Raw genomic sequence first — 24,197 nt, 5'->3', positions numbered from 1 at the left:
AGCACAAAAAGTAGTTCTATGCAGTGAGGTGGGTTCACTGAACACAAAAAGGTAGTTATATGCAGTGAGGTGGGTTCACTGACCACAAAAAGTAGGTAGATGCAGTGAGGTGGGTTCACTCAGCACAAAGGTAGGTATATGCAGTAATGAGGTGGGTTAACTAAACACAACAGGTATTAGGTATATGCAGTACTGGGTAATACAATGTGCAGCTCCCTGTTACACACACAGGTAGTCTCTGAATGTGTTGGGCCACTGGCAGTGGCACACACACAGTATGAATTATCAAGGCTATCTATGCAACACAAGTGTCAGTGGGACACACAGAAGAAAAAAAAATAGATCACAAGAACAGGATTAGCTCTGAAAAGAGCTGTTGTGGGGTGCTATTACAGCAATAAGATTCAGCCAGGAGCAAGCTAACAAGCCAAGAGCCTAACTAATCTTTCCCTAGGAGAAACAATCTGCAGCAGCTCGCCCTACTCTGACTATTGCAGGCACACGAGTGAGTGTCATGGCCGACACTCCCTGCCTTATATAAGGGGGAGAGTAACTCCAGGGCTGAGTGTAGCCTGATTGGCTACAATGTGCCTCCTGACTGTGATGTAGAGGGTCAAAGTAGACCCTAATGGAGCATTATAGGGCGAATCGAACTTCCGCAAACGTTCGCCTTCGCCGGCGAAGGCGATTCACCCAAAGTTCGCCTGAAACCGTTCGCCGGCGAACCGTTCGGGCCATCTCTACAGGAGACCAGGTCTGATAACCACACATACTGCAGGGTAATGTATGATGCTGCAGGAGACCAGGCCTGATGACCACACATACTGCAGGGTAATGTATGATGCTGCAGGAGACCAGGCCTGATGACCACACATACTGCAGGGTAATGTATGACGCTGCAGGAGACCAGGCCTGATGACCACCACTAGTGCAGGGTAGTGTATGATGTTGCAGAAGACCAGGCCTGATGACCACACATACTGCAGGGTAATGTGGGATGCTGCAGTGGACCAGGCCTGATGACCACACATACTGCAGGGTAAAATATGACGCTGCAGGAGACAAAGCCTGATGACCACACAAACTGCAGGAGACCAGGCCTGATGGCCACACATACTGCAGGAGACCAGGCCTGATGACCACACATACTGCAGGAGACCAGGCCTGATGACCACATACTGCAGGAGACCAGGCCTGATGACCACACAAACTGCAGGGTAACCAATGATGCTGCAGGAGACCAGGCCTGATGACCACACATTCTGCAGGGTAATGTATGATGCTGCAGGAGACTAGGCCTGATGACCACACATACTGCAGGGTAATGTATGACGCTGCATCAGACCAGGCCTGATGACCACACATACTGCAGGAGACCAGGCCTGATGACCACACATACTGCAGGAGACTAGGCCTGATGACCACACATACTTTTACATGCTGGCAAACTCTGGATGCTTCTGAGTGTGTCTCTGATTTTCTGAGGTTATCTTCACCAGCCTGCAGTCCAGTTTGGGTACAAGTAGATGCTGTGTAACACCTGACTGGCTGTATATCTGCTGAGCATTGTGTATAAGGGGGGGGGGGGCAAGGTTTGCTCACAATCACAGAGCTCAGCAAGGTTTTGTCATTTTGAAAGACACGGTGGTTGGTGGTGGCAATTAAGTTCCATGTAAATGCGCTATCTTGAGCCTGTTTATTGCAGGTACATAGGACGGATATTGAACGGTGCTGCATTTACTAAACCCACCACTATGTTTGAACTGTCTTATTATTTAGTATTTATATAGCGCCAACATCTTCCGCAGCGCTGTACAGAGTATATTGTCTTGTCCCTCAGAGGTGCTCACTGTCTAATCCCTACCAGAGACATATGTCTGTAGTCTATGTATGTATCATAGTCTGGGGGCAATTTAGGGGGGAGACAGGTAACTTGTTGTTTTTGGCATGTGGTAGGAAACCGGAGTGCACAGAGGAAACCCACACAGACATGGGGAGAACATACAAACTCCATGCAGATAGTGCCTTGGCTGGGATTGGGGACCCAGTGATGCAAGGCGAGACAGCTAACCACTACGCCACCATGCTGCCTTATATATCGGTACTGCTGAAAACCCACAGCATGCCCACTAAATTGGATTTTTTGATTAATGTGCAGGTTTAGCGCTGCTGTCTTTATCTAAGTAACTGTAATGCTGCCACTCCCCACCCACAAAGGAGAAATCATTTATGAACATCCCTCACAGGTTCCATTTAAATATTTTTTATAAATGAGTTTTCCTGTAATACTGGGGCTCCATCTGCTACCTACACTGGGGGGAGGGGGGAGGGCTACACAACCGGAGGGGGGCACTTTGAACTCTCCACCTCTAGTGCTGGGTAACCTTTTCCCGGCCCTTACACAGCTGACTGGTGAGGTGAGGAGGATTCTGGGAGATCATGTGACGTTATTGTTGGTCTTTCTATACAGAGTTTTCCTCCAGTGAAGTCTGGTGATCATGTGACCATCACTGTGCCCCCACCTCACTCTGTGAGACACAATAAGGAGAAGATTCTGGAAATCACCAGGAAGATGATGGAGCTGCTGATAGGAGAGGTGAGTGGTGCTGGGAATTATGGGATATTATGCAGTAACAGCAAGGGGTGTGTCTGTGTGGTGACTGTATCATTGTATGTGTCAGGTTCCTGAAGGGTGTCAGGATGTTGCTGTCTGTTCCTCCATGGAGGGGTGCCAGTATAAAGAAGGACACAAGGGGCTCTACAAGGACACCATGATGGAGAATATACCTCCCTTCACATCAACCGGTAAGAGGAGACTTTCATGTTTTGTAAAGAAGAGTGCAGACCCTTCCCCCCACTCACAAATATCATCTAATAATCACATAGAGACAATGTATTCAGTCAGTGTGTGTGTTTCATACAGATGTATCCAGCAACAGAGACCCACCAGAGAGATGTACAGGTCCTCTTTATTCCCTGGATTGTCCACCTAGATCCCCCATCATCTGATAATCACATAGAGACAATGTATTCAGTCAGTGTGTGTGTTTCCTACAGATGTATCCAGTAACAGAAATCCACCAGAGAGATGTACAGGTCCTCTTTATTCCCTGCAGTGTCTACAGGAAGATCACACCATCCCCCGGCATTATCAGGTAGGTGGGGCTGAGGGTCCCCAGAGACTCCAAACCATGATACATTCTTTTCTCCTGAGTATGCTGTTATCTGTGTTTTACATTTTACATTATCTCTCACTTTGTGCACTTAGGATGGAGAACTTATACAAGGAAATGATGTGGTGAAAGAGGAAGAAGAAGAGACGTATGTGAGGAGTGATCAGCAGTCTATGGAGGAGGGTGACATGAGGACAAGTAAAGAGGAAGAAGAAGAGACATATGTGAGGAGTGATCAGCAGTCTATGGAGGAGGGTGACATGATGAGGACAAGTAAAGAGGAGGAAGAAGAGACATATGTGAGGAGTGATCAGCAGTCTATGGAGGAGGGTGACATGATGAGGACAAGTAAAGAGGAAGAAGAAGAGACGTATGTGAGGAGTGATCAGCAGTCTATGGAGGAAGGTGACATGATGAGGACAAGTAAAGAGGAGGAAGAAGAGACATATGTGAGGAGTGATCAGCAGTCTATGGAGGAGGGTGACATGATGAGGATAAGTAAAGAGGAAGAAGAGGAGACGTATGTGAGGAGTGATCAGCAGTCTGTGGAGGAGGGTGAAATGATGAGGACAAGTAAAGAGGAAGAAGAGGAGACGTATGTGAGGAGTGATCAGCAGTCTATGGGAGAGGGTGACCTGATGAGGACATGTAAAGAGGAAGAAGAAGAGACGTATGTGAGTGATCAGCAGTCTAGGGAGGAGGGTGACATGATGAGGACAAGTAAAGAGGAAGAAGAAGAGACGTATGTGAGGAGTGATCAGCATTCTGTGAAGGAGGGAGACATGATGAGGACAAGTAAAGAGGAAGAAGAAGGGACGTATGTGAGGAGTGATCAGCAGTCTAGGGAGGAGGGTGACATGATGAGGACAAGTAAAGAGGAAGAAGAAGAGACGTATGTGAGGAGTGATCAGCAGTCTATGGGAGAGGGTGACCTGATGAGGACATGTAAAGAGGAAGAAGAAGAGACGTATGTGAGTGATCAGCAGTCTAGGGAGGAGGGTGACATGATGAGGACAAGTAAAGAGGAAGAAGAAGAGACGTATGTGAGGAGTGATCAGCATTCTGTGAAGGAGGGAGACATGATGAGGACAAGTAAAGAGGAAGAAGAAGAGACGTATGTGAGGAGTGATCAGCAGTCTACGGAGGAGAGTGACCTGATGAGGACAAGTAAAGAGGAAGAAGAGGAGACGTATGTGAGGAGTGATCAGCAGTCTATGGAGGAGGGTGACATGAGGAGGACAAGTAAAGAGGAAGAAGAAGAGACATATGTGAGGAGTGATCAGCAGTCTATGGAGGAGGGTGACATGATGAGGACAAGTAAAGAGGAAGAAGAGACATATGCGAGGAGTGATCAGCAGTCTGTGGAGGAGGGTGAAATGATGAGGACAAGTAAAGAGGAAGAAGAAGAGACGTATGTGAGGAGTGATCAGCAGTCTACGGAGGAGAGTGACCTGATGAGGACAAGTAAAGAGGAAGAAGAGGAGACGTATGTGAGGAGTGATCAGCAGTCTATGGAGGAGGGTGACATGAGGAGGACAAGTAAAGAGGAAGAAGAAGAGACATATGTGAGGAGTGATCAGCAGTCTATGGAGGAGGGTGACATGATGAGGACAAGTAAAGAGGAAGAAGAGACGTATGTGAGGAGTGATCAGCAGTCTATGGAGGAGGGTGACATGATGAGGACAAGTAAAGAGGAAGAAGAGACATATGTGAGGAGTGATCAGCAGTCTATGGAGGAGGGTGACATGATGAGGACAAGTAAAGAGGAAGAAGAAGAGACATATGTGAGGAGTGATCAGCAGTCTATGGAGGAGGGTGACATGATGAGGACAAGTAAAGAGGAAGAAGAGACATATGCGAGGAGTGATCAGCAGTCTGTGGAGGAGGGTGAAATGATGAGGACAAGTAAAGAGGAAGAAGAAGAGATGTATGTGAGGAGTGATCAGCAGTCTATGGAGAAGGGTGACATGAGGAGGACAAGTAAAGAGGAAGAAGAGGAGACGTATGTGAGGAGTGATCAGCAGTCTATGGAGGAGGGTGACATGATGAGGACAAGTAAAGAGGAGGAAGAAGAGACGTATGTGAGGAGTGATCAGCAGTCTATGGAGGAGGGTGACATGATGAGGACAAGTAAAGAGGAAGAAGAAGAGACGTATGTGAGGAGTGATCAGCAGTCTATGGAGGAGGGTGACATGATGAGGACATGTAAAGAGGAAGAAGAAGAGACGTATGTGAGGAGTGATCAGCAGTCTATGGAGAAGGGTGACATGATGAGGACAAGTAAAGAGGAGGACAATGTTACAGAGGGCAGAACAGGTGAGTAATCAGCAGTGTGTATAGAATAAATGTGTATCTGTATTGCTGTGATGTCACTGCTCACAGACTGGCCATATTAGGGGTTATGCTATGTGCTCATGTTAGATTTTTGCCATCTATAACTATCATTCATGACAGTATTGGGTGACAGCTTACTAACAATAGCAGTACAGACACCCTGGGGAAGGGAAAGGTCTCTTTATTCTCTCACACTGGGCTGCCCTCCTTTCCTCTGACACTTTAGCAGGGGCGGCTTGCTGGTGTCAGCAGCACTGATTACCTAATAGTGTTACATTTCTGCTAATTTAGTTCAAGCGCTGATGCCCTTATGTCATTGTTCAGCCACCTTAGTGTGATCCCTGGTTGCTTAGATCTATGGGGAATTGCCTGCGTCTCAGCTCTTCCTGTGTCTGACACGGCTGAGGCGCACAGCCTTACACCCAGAGGCGGAGTATGGTGACATCATCTGTAGGTGAGTATGCAGCGCTGGGTTTACACACCCACAAGTATGGCTATAAAGCAATGCAGCCTCGGAAGAAGCGGCCACCAGTGTGAAATGGCTGACAGGCTTGCTTTAGTGCCCGCCCACTGCCTGACTCCTCCCATCACCTCAGTATGTCAGGCTTGCTTTACTACCCTGCATCCACTGCCTGACTCCTCCCATCACCTCAGTATGTCAGGATTGCTTTATTGCCCTGCACCCACTGCCTGACTCCTCCCATCACCTCAGTATGTCAGGCTTGCTTTACTACCCTGCCCCCACTGCCTGACTCCTCCCATCACCTCGGTATGTCAGGCTTGCTTTACTACCCTGCACCCACTGCCTGACTCCTCCCATCACCTCAGTATGTCAGGCTTGCTTTACTACCCTGCACCCACTGCCTGACTCCTCCCATCACCGCAGTATGTCAGGCTTGCTTTACTACCCTGCCCCCACTGCCTGACTCCTCCCATCACCTCAGTATGTCTGGCTTGCTTTAGTGCCTTGCACCCACTGCCTGACTCCTCCCATCACCTCAGTATGTCAGGCTTGCTTTACTACCCTGCACCCACTGCCTGACTCCTCCCATCACCTCAGTATGTCAGGCTTGCTTTACTAACCTGCATCCACTGCCTGACTCCTCCCATCACCTCGGTATGTCAGGCTTGCTTTACTACCCTGCGCCCACTGCCTGACTCCTCCCATCACTCCAGTATGTCATGCTTGCTTTACTACCCTGCATCCACTGCCTGACTCCTCCCATCACCTCAGTATGTCAGGATTGCTTTATTGCCCTGCACCCACTGCCTGACTCCTCCCATCACCTCAGTCTGTCAGGCTTGCTTTACTACCCTGCACCCACTGCTTGACTCCTATCATCACCTCAGTATGTCAGGCTTGCTTTAGTGCCCTGCACCCACTGCCAGACTCCTCCCATCACCTCAGTATGTCAGGCTTGCTTTAGTGCCCTGCACCCACTGCCTGACTCATCCCGTCACCTCAGTATGTCAGGCTTGCTTTAGTGCCCTGCACCCACTGCCAGACTCCTCCCATCATCTCAGTATGTCAGGCTTGCTTCAGTGCCCTGCACCCACTGCCTGACTCCTCCCATCACCTAGGTATGGCAGGCTTTCTTTACTACCCTGCACCCACTGCCTGACTCCTCCCATCACCTCAGTATGTCAGGCTTGCTTTAGTGCCCTGCACCCATTTCCTGACTCCTCTCATCACCTCGGTATGTCAGGCTTGCTTTACTTCACTGCACCCACTGCCTGACTCATCCCATCACCTCGGTATGTCAGGCTTGCTTTACTACCCTGCCCCCACTGCCTGACTCCTCCCATCACCTCGGTATGTCAGGCTTGCTTTACTACCCTGCCCCCACTGCCTGACTCCTCCCATCACCTCGGTATGTCAGGCTTGCTTTACTACCCTGCACCCACTGCCTGACTCCTCCCATCACCTCAGTATGTCAGGCTTGCTTTACTACTCTGCACCCACTGCCTGACTCCTCCCATCACCGCAGTATGTCAGGCTTGCTTTACTACCCTGCCCCCACTGCCTGACTCCTCCCATCACCTCAGTATGTCTGGCTTGCTTTAGTGCCTTGCACCCACTGCCTGACTCCTCCCATCACCTCAGTATGTCAGGCTTGCTTTACTACCCTGCACCCACTGCCTGACTCCTCCCATCACCTCAGTATGTCAGGCTTGCTTTACTACCCTGCACCCACTGCCTGACTCCTCCCATCACCTCAGTATGTCAGGCTTGCTTTACTAACCTGCATCCACTGCCTGACTCCTCCCATCACCTCGATATGTCAGGCTTGCTTTACTACCCTGCGCCCACTGCCTGACTCCTCCCATCACCTCATTATGTCAGGATTGCTTTATTGCCCTGCACCCACTGCCTGACTCCTCCCATCACCTCAGTATGTCAGGCTTGCTTTACTACCCTGCACCCACTGCCTGACTCCTCCCATCACCTCAGTATGTCAGGCTTGCTTTAGTGCCCTGCACCCACTGCCTGACTCATCCCGTCACCTCAGTATGTCAGGCTTGCTTTAGTGCCCTGCACCCACTGCCAGACTCCTCCCATCACCTAGGTATGGCAGGCTTGCTTTACTACCCTGCGCCCACTGCCTGACTCCTCCCATCACTCCAGTATGTCATGCTTGCTTTACTACCCTGCATCCACTGCCTGACTCCTCCCATCACCTCATTATGTCAGGATTGCTTTATTGCCCTGCACCCACTGCCTGACTCCTCCCATCACCTCAGTGTGTCAGTCTTGCTTTACTACCCTGCATCCACTGCCTGACTCCTCCCATTACCTCAGTATGTCAGGCCTGCTTTACTACCCTGCCCCCACTGCCTGACTCCTCCCATCACCTCAGTATGTCAGGCTTGCTTTAGTGCCCTGCCCCCACTGCCTGACTCCTCCCATCACCTCAGTATGTCAGTCTTGCTTTAATGCCCTGCACCCACTGCCTGACTCCTCCCATCACCTCAGTATGCCAGCCTTGCTTTACTACCCTGCACCCACTGCCTGACTCCTCTCATCACCTCAGTATGTCAGGCTTGCTTTACTACCCTGCACCCACTGCCTGACTCCTCCCATCACCTCAGTATGTCAGGCTTGCTTTACTACCCTGCACCCACTGCCTGACTCCTCCCATCACCTCAGTATGTCAGGCTTGCTTTACTAACCTGCATCCACTGCCTGACTCCTCCCATCACCTCGATATGTCAGGCTTGCTTTACTACCCTGCGCCCACTGCCTGACTCCTCCCATCACCTCATTATGTCAGGATTGCTTTATTGCCCTGCACCCACTGCCTGACTCCTCCCATCACCTCAGTATGTCAGGCTTGCTTTACTACCCTGCACCCACTGCCTGACTCCTCCCATCACCTCAGTATGTCAGGCTTGCTTTAGTGCCCTGCACCCACTGCCTGACTCATCCCGTCACCTCAGTATGTCAGGCTTGCTTTAGTGCCCTGCACCCACTGCCAGACTCCTCCCATCACCTAGGTATGGCAGGCTTGCTTTACTACCCTGCGCCCACTGCCTGACTCCTCCCATCACTCCAGTATGTCATGCTTGCTTTACTACCCTGCATCCACTGCCTGACTCCTCCCATCACCTCATTATGTCAGGATTGCTTTATTGCCCTGCACCCACTGCCTGACTCCTCCCATCACCTCAGTGTGTCAGTCTTGCTTTACTACCCTGCATCCACTGCCTGACTCCTCCCATTACCTCAGTATGTCAGGCCTGCTTTACTACCCTGCCCCCACTGCCTGACTCCTCCCATCACCTCAGTATGTCAGGCTTGCTTTAGTGCCCTGCCCCCACTGCCTGACTCCTCCCATCACCTCAGTATGTCAGTCTTGCTTTAATGCCCTGCACCCACTGCCTGACTCCTCCCATCACCTCAGTATGCCAGCCTTGCTTTACTACCCTGCACCCACTGCCTGACTCCTCTCATCACCTCAGTATGTCAGGCTTGCTTTAGAGCCCTGCCCCCACTGCCTGACTCCTCCCATCACCTCAGTATGCCAGGCTTGCTTTAGTGCCCTGCTCCCACTGCCTGACTCCTCCCATCACCTCAGTATGTAAGGCTTTGTTTAGTGCCCTGCACCCACTGCCTGACTCCTCCCATCACCTAGGTATGGCAGGCTTTCTTTACTACCCTGCACCCACTGCCTGACTCCTCCCATCACCTCAGTATGTCAGGCTTGCTTTAGTGCCCTGCACCCACTGCCTGACTCCTCCCATCACCTCAGTATGACAGGCTTGCTTTAGTGCCCTGCTCCCACCTCTTGACTCCTCCCATCACCTCAGTATGTCAGGCTTGGTTTAGTGCCCTGCACCCACTGCCTGACTCCTCCCATCACCTCAGTATATCAGGCTTGCTTTAGTACCCTGCACCCACTGCCTGACTCCTCCCATCACCTCAGTATGTCAGGCTTGCTTTAGTACCCTGCACCCACTGCCTGACTCCTCCCATCACCTCAGTATGTCAGGCTTGCTTTAGTGCCCTGCATCCATTGCCTGACTCTTCCCATCACCTCAGTATGTCAGTCTTGTTTTACTACCCTGCATCCACTGCCTGACTCCTCCCATTACCTCAGTATGTCAGGCTTGCTTTACTACCCTGCACCCACTGCCTGACTCCTCCCATCACCTCAGTGTGTCAGTCTTGCTTTACTACCCTGCATCCACTGCCTGACTCCTCCCATTACCTCAGTATGTCAGGCCTGCTTTACTACCCTGCCCCCACTGCCTGACTCCTCACATCACCTCAGTATGTCAGGCTTACTTTACTACCCTGCACCCAGTGCCTGACTCCTTCCATCTACTCAGTTTGTCAGGCTTGCTTTACTACCCTGCACCCACTGCCTGACTCCTCCCATCACCTCAGTATGTCAGGCTTGCTTTAGTGCCCTGCCCCCACTGCCTGACTCCTCCCATCACCTCAGTATGTCAGTCTTGCTTTAATGCCCTGCACCCACTGCCTGACTCCTCCCATCACCTCAGTATGCCAGGCTTGCTTTACTACCCTGCACCCACTGCCTGACTCCTCTCATCACCTCAGTATGTCAGGCTTGCTTTAGAGCCCTGCCCCCACTGCCTGACTCCTCCCATCACCTCAGTATGCCAGGCTTGCTTTAGTGCCCTGCTCCCACTGCCTGACTCCTCCCATCACCTCAGTATGTCAGGCTTGGTTTAGTGCCCTGCACCCACTGCCTGACTCCTCCCATCACCTCAGTCTGACAGGCTTGCTTTAGTGCCCTGTACCCACTGCCTGACTCCTCCTATCACCTCAGTATGTCAGGCTTGCTTTACTACCCTGCACCCACTGCCTGACTCTTCCCATCACCTCAGTATGTCAGGCTTGCTTTAGTGCCCTGCACCCACTGCCTGACTACTCCCATCACCTGAGTATGTCAAGCTTGCTTTACTGCCCTGCACCCACTGCCTGACTCCTCCCATCACCTCAGTATGTCAGGCTTGCTTTACTACCCTGCACCCACTGCCTGACTCCTCCCATCACCTCAGTATATCAGGCTTGCTTTACTGCCCAGCACCTACTGCCTGACTACTTCCATCACCTCAGTATGTCAGACTTGCTTTACTACCCTGCACTCACTGCCTGACTCCTCCCATCACCTCTGTATGTCAGGCTTGCTTTAGTTCCCTGCACCCACTGCTTGACTCCTCCCATCACCTCAGTATGTCAGGCTTGCTTTACTGCCCTGCACCCACTGCCTGTCTCCTCCCATCACCTCAGTATGTCAGGCTTGCTTTAGTTCCCTGCACTCACTGCCTGACTCCTCCCATCACCTCAGTTTGTCAGGCTTGCTTTAATGCCCTGCACCCACTGCCTGACTCCTCCCATCACCTCAGTATGTCAGGCTTGCTTTAGTGCCCTGCACCCACTGCCTGACTCCTCCCATCACCTCAGTATGACAGGCTTGCTTTAGTGCCCTGCTCCCACCTCTTGACTCCTCCCATCACCTCAGTATGTCAGGCTTGCTTTAGTGCCCTGCATCCACTGCCTGACTCCTCCCATCACCTCAGTATGACAGGCTTGCTTTAGTGCCCTGCTCCCACTGCCTTACTCCTCCTATCACCTCAGTATGTCAGGCTTGCTTTACTACCCTGCACCCACTGCCTGACTCCTCCCATCACCTCAGTATGTCAGGCTTGCTTTAGTGCCCTGCACCCACTGCCTGACTCCTAAGCGGGAGAGTGGGGGGAGAGGGGTGGTTTGGCCGGGCATCAGGGGCGGGCGATTGGCGCCCCCCACCCCGGTGCCCGGGCAAAGAGGGGAAAATAAAGGATGTTGGAATAAAAAATTCTAAGGGTTTAAATAGCACGGCACTGATTGCAATATTCACCTGTTATACTCACCAGAGATTGGAAGTATTGGAAGAGATGTAAAGGGTTAAATCTATGTCGATGGTTTTCACGTGGAGAAAGACGCAAAAATGTGAGATAGGAAGTGCCCGGTGATTTGCAGAATAGATGTACACTCGGGGGTGAGGGGGGTAGAGGAGGGAGTCTAGTCATGACTCGGGGGTGCACTTAGTTCCTCCCTCGACCTACAAACCAAAGGAAAAGAGACCCACGAGGGGGAAATGGGGGGAGGCGGGTGGGTGTGGGGCGCTTCATTGCCCCCTGGGGAGATTAGCATGTAAATAGTAAGTTTGCGAATACAGGGGAATAGGAGGGTAAGTGAGGGATTACAATGAGGGCAGATCACTGCCCCGAGATCAGGAGGGAGGGGTGGGAATTGCTGGTAAGTTAGATAATAAGGGTGTGAGTATAGAGGGATAGCAACTGAAGAAAGAAATAATTTGCCTTAAAGGCTTTGATGTGAATAAAACTGTATTATATCTGTGCCTGCTGTGTTATTGTAAGAGGAAACGCCTGGCCCATTTCCCTGGACCTGATGAAGGTAATTTAGAGGCCCAGGAAGAAGTAAATGAGAGACTTCTAGAAAGGATTCTCTTTGTTTCTTCGAGGGATAATCTGTGGGGGGAGGCAGTGGAGAGAGAGGAAAGATGGAGAGGAAGGATAGAGAGGACCTGTCCCGTGAGGGGGTGCGGAGCAGACTCCATTATGATGACTTAATCTTAACCTCCAGTGGGGCAGAAAGCCCTCAGATGGAGAGGTATAGAACCTCTGCACAGGAGAAGCATGCTCCAATATCCCAGTATAGGGGTAAGTGGCCGACATCCACTACAACATATAGGATGGGTCATTCTGCCTTTTCATGTTTCTTATTCTAATTCTTTTTTCTTATTTTATTTTTCCTTGACCGATTCTCTCATGCCCGTAAAATTAGAAAGGATAAGTAGATGGCATCAAAATGTAAAGTAAGTATAGATTAGAATATTATATAGTATTTTCCCTTAATGTCCATGGTCTTAATGTCCCAGAAAACAATCTACACTATTACGGTGTTTATATAGAGATAAGATCCAGATAGCATTCCTCCAGGAGACTCATTTCAGGGGGACCAGCAGCCAAAGATTACCATCAGGAAATTCCCTTCTGCCTTTTATAGCAATACCCCAGACGCAAGGAGTAGGGGGGTAGCGATAGTACTGGTTAGTAATGTTAGGCTTGAAGAGGCGGTGGTAAGTGGAGACGCACAAGGAGTCGGGGGGTAGCGATAGTACTGGCCAGTAATGTTAGGCTTGAAGAGGCGGAGGTAAGTGGAGACACACAAGGAGTAGGGGGGTAGCTATAGTACTGGCCAGTAATGTTAGGCTTGAAGAGGCGGAGGTAAGTGGAGACACACAAGGAGTAGGGGGGTAGTTATAGTATTGGCCAGTAATGTTAGGCTTGGAGAGGCGGAGGTAAGTGGAGGCACACAAGGAGTAGGGGGGTAGCGATGGTACTGGCCAGTAATGTTAGGCTTGGAGAGGCGGAGGTAAGTGGAGGCACACAAGGAGTAGGGGGGTAGCGATGGTACTGGCCAGTAATGTTAGGCTTGGAGAGGCGGAGGTAAGTGGAGACACACAAGGAGTAAGGGGGTAGCGATAGTACTGGCCAGTAATGTTAGGCTTGAAGAGGCGGAGGTAAGTGGAGACACACAAGGAGTAGGGGGTAGCGATAGTACTGGCCACTAATGTTAGGCTTGGAGAGGCGGAGGTAAGTGGAGACACACAAGGAGTAGGGGGGTAGCAATAGTTCTGGCCAGTAATGTTAGGCTTGAAGAGGCGGAGGTAAGTGGAGACACACAAGGAGTAGGGGGGTAGCGATAGTACTGGCCAGTAATGTTAGGCTTGAAGAGGCGGAGGTAAGTGGAGACACACAAGGAGTAGGGGGGTAGCGATAGTACTGGCCAGTAATGTTAGACTTGGAGAGGCGGAGGTAAGTGGAGACACACAAGGAGTACGGGGGTAGCGATAGTACTGGCCCCTAATGTTAGGCTTGAAGAGGCGGAGGTAAGCGGAGACACACAAGGAGTAGGGGGGTAGCGATAGTACTGGCCAGTAATGTTAGGCTTGGAGAGGCGGAGGTAAGTGGAGACACACAAGGAGTAGGGGGGTAGCGATAGTACTGGCCAGTAATGTTAGGCTTGGAGAGGCGGAGGCAAGTGGAGACGCACAAGGAGTAGGGGGGTAGCGATAGTACTGGCCAGTAATGTTAGGCTTGGAGAGGCGGAGGTAAGTGGAGACACACAAGGAGTAGGGGGGTAGCAATAGTTCTGGCCAGTAATGTTAGGCTTGAAGAGGCGGAGGTAAGTGGAGACACACAAGGAGTTGGGGGGTAGCGATAGTACTGGCCAGTAATGTTAGGCTTGAAGAGGCGGAGGTACGTGGAGACACACAAGCAGTAGGGGGGTAGTGATAGTACTGGCCACTAATGTTAGGCTTGAAGAGGCGGAGGTAAGCGGAGACACACAAGGAGTAGGGGGGTAGCGATAGTACTGGCCACTAATGTTAGGCTTGAAGAGGCGGAGGTAAGCGGAGACACACAAGGAGTAGGGGGGTAGCGATAGTACTGGCCACTAATGTTAGGCTTGAAGAGGCGGAGGTAAGCGGAGACACACAAGGAGTAGGGGGGTAGCGATAGTACTGGCCACTAATGTTAGGCTTGAAGAGGCGGAGGTAAGTGGAGACACACAAGGAGTAGGGGGGTAGCGATAGTACTGGCCCCTAATGTTAGGCTTGAAGAGGCGGAGGTAAGTGGAGACACACAAGGAGTAAGGGGGTAGCGATAGTACTGGCCAGTAATGTTAGGCTTGAAGAGGCGGAGGTAAGTGGAGACACACAAGGAATAGGGGGGTAGCGATAGTGCTGGCCAGTAATGTTAGGCTTGAAGAGGCGGAGGTAAGTGGAGACACACAAGGAGTAGGGGGTAGCGATAGTACTGGCCAGTAATGTTAGGCTTGAAGAGGCGGAGGTAAGTGGAGACACACAAGGAGTAGGGGGTAGCGATAGTACTGGCCACTAATGTTAGGCTTGGAGAGGCGGAGGTAAGTGGAGACACACAAGGAGTAGGGGGGTAGCGATAGTACTGGCCAGTAATGTTAGGCTTGAAGAGGCGGAGGTAAGTGGAGACGGACAAGGAGTCGGGGGGTAGCGATAGTACTGGCCAGTAATGTTAGGCTTGAAGAGGCGGAGGTAAGTGGAGACACACAAGGAGTAGGGGGGTAGCGATAGTGCTGGCCAGTAATGTTAGGCTTGAAGAGGCGGAGGTAAGTGGAGACACACAAGGAGTAGGGGGTAGCGATAGTACTGGCCACTAATGTTAGGCTTGGAGAGGCGGAGGTAAGTGGAGACACACAAGGAGTAGGGGGGTAGCGATAGTACTGGCCAGTAATGTTAGGCTTGAAGAGGCGGAGGTAAGCGGAGACACACAAGGAGTAGGGGGGTAGCGATAGTACTGGCCAGTAATGTTAGGCTTGGAGAGGCGGAGGTAAGTGGAGACACACAAGGAGTAGGGGGGTAGCGATAGTACTGGCCAGTAATGTTAGGCTTGAAGAGGCGGAGGTAAGTGGAGACACACAAGGAGTCGGGGGGTAGTGATAGTACTGGCCAGTAATGTTAGGCTTGAAGAGGCGGAGGTAAGCGGAGACACACAAGGAGTAGGGGGGTAGCGATAGTACTGGCCAGTAATGTTAGGCTTGGAGAGGCGGAGGTAAGTGGAGACACACAAGGAGTAGGGGGGTAGCGATAGTACTAGCCACTAATGTTAGGCTTGAAGAGGCGGAGGTAAGTGGAGACACACAAGGAGTAGGGAGGTAGCGATAGTACTGGCCAGTAATGTTAGGCTTGAAGAGGCGGAGGTAAGTGGAGACACACAAGGAGTAGGGGGGTAGCGATAGTACTGGCCAGTAATGTTAGGCTTGAAGAGGCGGAGGTAAGTGGAGACACACAAGGAGTAGGAGGTAGCGATAGTACTGGCCAGTAATGTTAGGCTTGAAGAGGCGGAGGTAAGCGGAGACATACAAGGAGTAGGGGGGTAGCGATAGTACTGGCCAGTAATGTTAGGCTTGAAGAGGCGGAGGTAAGTGGAGACACACAAGGAGTAGGGGGGTAGCGATGGTACTGGCCAGTAATGTTAGGCTTGAAGAGGCGGAGGTACGTGGAGACACACAAGAAGTAGGGGAGTAGCGATAGTACTGGCCAGTAATGTTAGGCTTGAAGAGGCGGAGGTACGTGGAGACACGCAAGGAGTAGGGGGGTAGCGATAGTACTAGCCACTAATGTTAGGCTTGAAGAGGCGGAGGTAAGTGGAGACACACAAGGAGTAGGGGGGTAGCGATAGTACTGGCCAGTAATGTTAGGCTTGAAGAGGCGGAGGTAAGTGGAGACACACAAGGAGTAGGGGGGTAGCGATAGTACTGGCCAGTAATGTTAGGCTTGAAGAGGCGGAGGTAAGTGGAGACACACAAGGAGTAGGGGGGTAGCGATAGTACTGGCCAGTAATGTTAGGCTTGGAGAGGCGGAGGTAAGTGGAGACACACAAGGAGTAGGGGGGTAGCGATAGTACTGGCCAGTAATGTTAGGCTTGGAGAGGCGGAGGTACGTGGAGACACACAAGGAGTAGGGGGGTAGCGATAGTACTGGCCAGTAATGTTAGGCTTGAAGAGGCGGAGGTAAGTGGAGACACACAAGGAGTAGGGGGGTAGCTATAGTACTGGCCAGTAATGTTAGGCTTGAAGAGGCGGAGGTACGTGGAGACACACAAGGAGTAGGGGGGTAGCGATAGTACTGGCCAGTAATGTTAGGCTTGAAGAGGCGGAGGTAAGTGGAGACACACAAGGAGTAGGGGGGTAGCGATAGTACTTGCCAGTAATGTTAGGCTTGGAGAGGCGGAGGTAAGTGGAGACACACAAGGAGTAGGGGGGTAGTGATAGTACTTTCCAGTAATGTTAGGCTTGGAGAGGCGGAGGTAAGTGGAGACACACAAGGAGTAGGGGGGTAGCGATAGTACTGGCCAGTAATGTTAGGCTTGAAGAGGCGGAGGTAAGTGGAGACACACAAGGAGTAGGGGGGTAGCGATAGTACTGGCCAGTAATGTTAGGCTTGAAGAGGCGGAGGTAAGTGGAGACGCACAAGAAGTAGGGTGGTAGCGATAGTACTGGCCAGTAATGTTAGGCTTGGAGAGGCGGAGGTAAGTGGAGACATACAAGGAGTAGGGGGGTAGCGATAGTACTGGCCAGTAATGTTAGGCTTGAAGAGGCGGAGGTAAGTGGAGACACACAAGGAGTAGGGGGGTAGTGATAGTACTGACCAGTAATGTTAGGCTTGAAGAGGCGGAGGTAAGTGGAGACACACAAGGAGTATGGGGGTAGCGATAGTACTGGCCAGTAATGTTAGGCTTGAAGAGGCGGAGGTAAGTGGAGACACACAAGGAGTAGGGGGGTAGCGATAGTACTGGCCAGTAATGTTAGGCTTGGAGAGGCGGAGGTAAGTGGAGACACACAAGGAGTAGGGGGGTAGTGATAGTACTGGCCAGTAATGTTAGGCTTGAAGAGGCGGAGGTATCTGGAGACACACAAGGAGTAGGGGGGGTAGTGATAGTACTGGCCAGTAATGTTAGGCTTGAAGAGGCGGAGGTAAGTGGAGACACACAAGGAGTAGGGGGTAGCGATAGTACTGGCCAGTAATGTTAGGCTTGGAGAGGCGGAGGTAAGTGGAGACACACAAGGAGTAGGGGGGTAGCGATAGTACTGGCCAGTAATGTTAGGCTTGGAGAGGCGGAGGTAAGTGGAGACACACAAGGAGTAGGGGGGTAGCGATAGTACTGGCCAGTAATGTTAGGCTTGGAGAGGCGGAGGTAAGTGGAGACACACAAGGAGTAGGGGGGTAGCGATAGTACTAGCCACTAATGTTAGGCTTGAAGAGGCGAAGGTAAGTGGAGACACACAAGGAGTAGGGAGGTAGCGATAGTACTGGCCAGTAATGTTAGGCTTGAAGAGGCGGAGGTAAGTGGAGACACACAAGGAGTAGGGGGGTAGCGATAGTACTGGCCAGTAATGTTAGGCTTGAAGAGGCGGAGGTAAGTGGAGACACACAAGGAGTAGGAGGTAGCGATAGTACTGGCCAGTAATGTTAGGCTTGAAGAGGCGGAGGTAAGCGGAGACATACAAGGAGTAGGGGGGTAGCGATAGTACTGGCCAGTAATGTTAGGCTTGAAGAGGCGGAGGTAAGTGGAGACACACAAGGAGTATGGGGGTAGCGATGGTACTGGCCAGTAATGTTAGGCTTGAAGAGGCGGAGGTACGTGGAGACACACAAGGAGTAGGGGAGTAGCGATAGTACTGGCCAGTAATGTTAGGCTTGAAGAGGCGGAGGTACGTGGAGACACGCAAGGAGTAGGGGGGTAGCGATAGTACTAGCCACTAATGTTAGGCTTGAAGAGGCGGAGGTAAGTGGAGACACACAAGGAGTAGGGGGGTAGCGATAGTACTGGCCAGTAATGTTAGGCTTGAAGAGGCGGAGGTAAGTGGAGACACACAAGGAGTAGGGGGGTAGCGATAGTACTGGCCAGTAATGTTAGGCTTGAAGAGGCGGAGGTAAGTGGAGACACACAAGGAGTAGGGGGGTAGCGATAGTACTGGCCAGTAATGTTAGGCTTGGAGAGGCGGAGGTAAGTGGAGACACACAAGGAGTAGGGGGGTAGCGATAGTACTGGCCAGTAATGTTAGGCTTGGAGAGGCGGAGGTACGTGGAGACACACAAGGAGTAGGGGGGTAGCGATAGTACTGGCCAGTAATGTTAGGCTTGAAGAGGCGGAGGTAAGTGGAGACACACAAGGAGTAGGGGGGTAGCTATAGTACTGGCCAGTAATGTTAGGCTTGAAGAGGCGGAGGTAAGTGGAGACACACAAGGAGTAGGGGGGTAGCGATAGTACTGGCCAGTAATGTTAGGCTTGAAGAGGCGGAGGTACGTGGAGACACACAAGGAGTAGGGGGGTAGCGATAGTACTGGCCAGTAATGTTAGGCTTGAAGAGGCGGAGGTAAGTGGAGACACACAAGGAGTAGGGGGGTAGCGATAGTACTGGCCAGTAATGTTAGGCTTGGAGAGGCGGAGGTAAGTGGAGACACACAAGGAGTAGGGGGGTAGTGATAGTACTTTCCAGTAATGTTAGGCTTGAAGAGGCGGAGGTAAGTGGAGACACACAAGGAGTAGGGGGGTAGCGATAGTACTGGCCAGTAATGTTAGGCTTGAAGAGGCGGAGGTAAGTGGAGAAGCACAAGGAGTAGGGTGGTAGCGATAGTACTGGCCAGTAATGTTAGGCTTGGAGAGGCGGAGGTAAGTGGAGACATACAAGGAGTAGGGGGGTAGTGATAGTACTGGCCAGTAATGTTAGGCTTGAAGAGGCGGAGGTAAGTGGAGACACACAAGGAGTAGGGGGGTAGTGATAGTACTGACCAGTAATGTTAGGCTTGAAGAGGCGGAGGTAAGTGGAGACACACAAGGAGTAGGGGGGTAGCGATAGTACTGGCCAGTAATGTTAGGCTTGAAGAGGCGGAGGTACGTGGAGACACGCAAGGAGTAGGGGGGTAGTGATAGTACTGGCCAGTAATGTTAGGCTTGAAGAGGCGGAGGTATCTGGAGACACACAAGGAGTAGGGGGGGTAGTGATAGTACTGGCCAGTAATGTTAGGCTTGAAGAGGCGGAGGTAAGTGGAGACACACAAGGAGTAGGGGGTAGCGATAGTACTGGCCAGTAATGTTAGGCTTGGAGAGGCGGAGGTAAGTGGAGACACACAAGGAGTAGGGGGGTAGCGATAGTACTGGCCAGTAATGTTAGGCTTGGAGAGGCGGAGGTAAGTGGAGACACACAAGGAGTAGGGGGGTAGCGATAGTACTGGCCAGTAATGTTAGGCTTGGAGAGGCGGAGGTAAGTGGAGACACACAAGGAGTAGGGGGGTAGCGATAGTACTAGCCACTAATGTTAGGCTTGAAGAGGCAGAGGTAAGTGGAGACACACAAGGAGTAGGGAGGTAGCGATAGTACTGGCCAGTAATGTTAGGCTTGAAGAGGCGGAGGTAAGTGGAGACACACAAGGAGTAGGGGGGTAGCGATAGTACTGGCCAGTAATGTTAGGCTTGAAGAGGCGGAGGTAAGTGGAGACACACAAGGAGTAGGAGGTAGCGATAGTACTGGCCAGTAATATTAGGCTTGAAGAGGCGGAGGTAAGCGGAGACATACAAGGAGTAGGGGGGTAGCGATAGTACTGGCCAGTAATGTTAGGCTTGAAGAGGCGGAGGTAAGTGGAGACACACAAGGAGTATGGGGGTAGCGATGGTACTGGCCAGTAATGTTAGGCTTGAAGAGGCGGAGGTACGTGGAGACACACAAGGAGTAGGGGAGTAGCGATAGTACTGGCCAGTAATGTTAGGCTTGAAGAGGCGGAGGTACGTGGAGACACGCAAGGAGTAGGGGGGTAGCGATAGTACTAGCCACTAATGTTAGGCTTGAAGAGGCGGAGGTAAGTGGAGACACACAAGGAGTAGGGGGGTAGCGATAGTACTGGCCAGTAATGTTAGGCTTGGAGAGGCGGAGGTACGTGGAGACACACAAGGAGTAGGGGGGTAGCGATAGTACTGGCCAGTAATGTTAGGCTTGAAGAGGCGGAGGTAAGTGGAGACACACAAGGAGTAGGGGGGTAGCTATAGTACTGGCCAGTAATGTTAGGCTTGAAGAGGCGGAGGTAAGTGGAGACACACAAGGAGTAGGGGGGTAGCGATAGTACTGGCCAGTAATGTTAGGCTTGAAGAGGCGGAGGTACGTGGAGACACACAAGGAGTAGGGGGGTAGCGATAGTACTGGCCAGTAATGTTAGGCTTGAAGAGGCGGAGGTAAGTGGAGACACACAAGGAGTAGGGGGGTAGCGATAGTACTGGCCAGTAATGTTAGGCTTGGAGAGGCGGAGGTAAGTGGAGACACACAAGGAGTAGGGGGGTAGTGATAGTACTGGCCAGTAATGTTAGGCTTGAAGAGGCGGAGGTAAGTGGAGACACACAAGGAGTAGGGGGGTAGCGATAGTACTGGCCAGTAATGTTAGGCTTGAAGAGGCGGAGGTAAGTGGAGACGCACAAGGAGTAGGGTGGTAGCGATAGTACTGGCCAGTAATGTTAGGCTTGGAGAGGCGGAGGTAAGTGGAGACTTACAAGGAGTAGGGGGGTAGCGATAGTACTGGCCAGTAATGTTAGGCTTGAAGAGGCGGAGGTAAGTGGAGACACACAAGGAGTAGGGGGGTAGTGATAGTACTGACCAGTAATGTTAGGCTTGAAGAGGCGGAGGTAAGTGGAGACATACAAGGAGTAGGGGGGTAGCGATAGTACTGGCCAGTAATGTTAGGCTTGAAGAGGCGGAGGTAAGTGGAGACACACAAGGAGTAGGGGGGTAGTGATAGTACTGACCAGTAATGTTAGGCTTGAAGAGGCGGAGGTAAGTGGAGACACACAAGGAGTAGGGGGGTAGCGATAGTACTGGCCAGTAATGTTAGGCTTGAAGAGGCGGAGGTACGTGGAGACACGCAAGGAGTAGGGGGGTAGTGATAGTACTGGCCAGTAATGTTAGGCTTGAAGAGGCGGAGGTATCTGGAGACACACAAGGAGTAGGGGGGGTAGTGATAGTACTGGCCAGTAATGTTAGGCTTGAAGAGGCGGAGGTAAGTGGAGACACACAAGGAGTAGGGGGTAGCGATAGTACTGGCCAGTAATGTTAGGCTTGGAGAGGCGGAGGTAAGTGGAGACACACAAGGAGTAGGGGGTAGCGATAGTACTGGCCAGTAATGTTAGGCTTGGAGAGGCGGAGGTAAGTGGAGACACACAAGGAGTAGGGGGGTAGCGATAGTACTGGCCAGTAATGTTAGGCTTGGAGAGGCGGAGGTACGTGGAGACACACAAGGAGTAGGGGGGTAGCGATAGTACTGGCCAGTAATGTTAGGCTTGGAGAGCCGGAGATACGTGGAGACACACAAGGAGTAGGGGGGTAGCGATAGTACTGGCCAGTAATGTTAGGCTTGAAGTGGCGGAGGTAAGTGGAGACACACAAGCAGTAGGGGTGTAGTGATAGTACTGGCCAGTAATATTAGGCTTGAAGAGACGGAGGTAAGTGGAGACACACAAGGAGTAGGGGGGTAGCGATAGTACTGGCCAGTAATGTTAGGCTTGAAGAGGCGGAGGTACGTGGAGACACACAAGGAAGATATTTGTTGGTAAAGGGACTTATTAATTCTCGTAGGATGACGCTGGGGGTAGTCTATGCCTACCTGTCTAGGTTGGTTGAGTTCTCTGAGGGATCAATACTGATAGCGGGTGATGTAAATTTAGTATTGGATCCCTCTATGGATTCCTCTACAGGGAGATCCGCTCTCACAAAGGGAGCCATACAAAGGGTTAAACGTGCTCTCATAAAACGACAACTAATCGATATTCGGCGTATCCAACACCCCTCAATGAGAGATTATATGTTCTATTCCTCCCCTCGTAACTCCTCCTCCTGCATAGATTATTTTTTGATGTCTCATAATTTACTTTCGGAAGAAGATGAAACTAAGATAGAAACGGCCCTGATCTCGGATCATTCATCTATCAAGTTACATATAGGACGGAAAATAATAAGGAATGGACCATGGAGTTGGAGTCTAAACCGCTCACTCCTGAGAACTGAAGAGATAGCAGGGAGGATAGCAAGTGAATTGAAGGTATACTCGAAAGAGAATGATAAGGAGGATACTCCCCCTTATTGGTCTGGGAAGCTCACAAAGCGGTGATAAGAGGGACTTTGATCAGAGAAGGTAGTTGGCTGGAGAAGGAGCGAGAAAGAGAGGTAATGACCTGTGTAACAGAAATTGAGAAATTGGAACTCTTACATAAAAATACACTGAGTAAGGAGGTGTTGGGAGAGCTTACAAGGAAAAGGGAAACACTTAATAATATCCTTTGTACAAAGGCAAAATACGCTGCCATGAGATGTAAGGGGAGCTTTTATGAATTTGGCAATAAGGAGGGGGGGGGGGGCTGTTGGCCAGAACCCTGAAACAGCAACAGACATCTAACTATGTTCCTTTTCTCTGCGACACACATGGTCAGAAACATCATGGAAATGAATCACTGACTAGGATGTTCGGTTCCTACTCTAGCAAACTATGCAAAATAGAAGAAGATGTCCCAAGAGGTGGGGGATGAGAAGCGGGGGAGGAGGAGGGAATGGAGGAAGCCTCAGGCTTGGCCCTTTAGAGGTTAGTATGGAAATATTAATTACAGCGGAGGAATTATTTGAGGCTGTGGGGCAAATGTCAAGGAGGAAAGCTCCTGGACCCGATGGCTTCTCTTTAGACTATAATAGAAAATACTGAGATATATTAGAACCCTTTTGGTTAAGGGCATTGACTTCCTTACGTATAGAGGGTGGATTTGTGGTAAATTTGGACATGAATCGCTAGCCTCCCATATCTCAGTGATTATAAAGGAAGGGAAGGATTCTGCTTCCTGCTCAAGCTACAGACCTATTTCTCTATTAAATAAAGATCTAAAGGTCTTCACAAAAATAATGGCGAATACACTGTCCCCGGTGCTGAAAGAACTAGTGCATTCTGATCAAGCTCTACAATTCCCTGCTTTCCATGTATGGCCAATGCTTTATGTGTAGGAAGGTCAAAGAGATGTAGGTAACTCTGTACTTGTATGCAAATATAATGCAAATTGTATGCAGATAATCACATTTCCCAGGAAATGTATTGCATTGTCCAAATTTCAAGATACATAAAATTTGCACGTAAAATTATGGTTGTGTGATTGGCCGCCTGTAATGAGCACAACCTTCTGCAGTTCTCTGTCAGGCTGATAACTAGCGATGGTCAGTGACATGCCCATAACTCTGAGATGGTGCAAATTATATTATAATTATATGCAGAGTTATGCAGATGCTGCATCTGGCCCATTTCCAATCTGCATCATCTTTGCATCATTTTGGAATTCTCAGCAGCTCACTGACCCTCGCTAATGATAATTGCTCCTCCCCTCAGAATTCTCTAACAGGAAGTGATGATGTTTCTCTATTTGCAGCGCGGAGTCCCGGCATCAGGAACCTCTCAGAGACTCGTCTGTCTGTATCCACAGACTGTACAACGGATGATGATGTCACTGGACAAGTGTCTCCTGCAGATATCCTAGTGACCCCAAATTTTCCCCCAGACTCCCCTCACCTGTCTAACCCTGAGGGGCCTCATGCCCAGCA

At 50.8% G+C, this 24,197-nt stretch overlaps 2 protein-coding genes across 2 annotated transcripts in view; both read left to right on the top strand.

Moving 5' to 3' along the window:
- The window catches only part of LOC137537282 (zinc finger protein 184-like), a 127,520-nt gene that overhangs the window by 101,707 nt on the left and 1,616 nt on the right, over positions 1 to 24,197 (top strand). The gene's annotated exons all lie outside the window — the stretch shown is intronic.
- Positions 1,225 to 24,005, top strand: LOC137535896 (uncharacterized). Its single transcript, XM_068257771.1, has 7 exons — positions 1,225 to 1,269; positions 2,471 to 2,596; positions 2,682 to 2,805; positions 3,058 to 3,155; positions 3,269 to 3,446; positions 4,251 to 4,397; positions 23,986 to 24,005. The coding sequence occupies exons 1-7, from the start codon at positions 1,225 to 1,227 to the stop codon at positions 24,003 to 24,005; spliced, it is 738 nt and encodes a 245-aa protein (XP_068113872.1).

The sequence above is a fragment of the Hyperolius riggenbachi genome, chromosome 10 (assembly GCF_040937935.1).
Source record: "Hyperolius riggenbachi isolate aHypRig1 chromosome 10, aHypRig1.pri, whole genome shotgun sequence".
In the NCBI taxonomy this organism is placed as follows: domain Eukaryota; kingdom Metazoa; phylum Chordata; class Amphibia; order Anura; family Hyperoliidae; genus Hyperolius; species Hyperolius riggenbachi.
The sequence above is the reverse complement of the archived record's forward strand: the minus strand, read 5'-3'. Positions and strand labels throughout refer to the sequence as shown.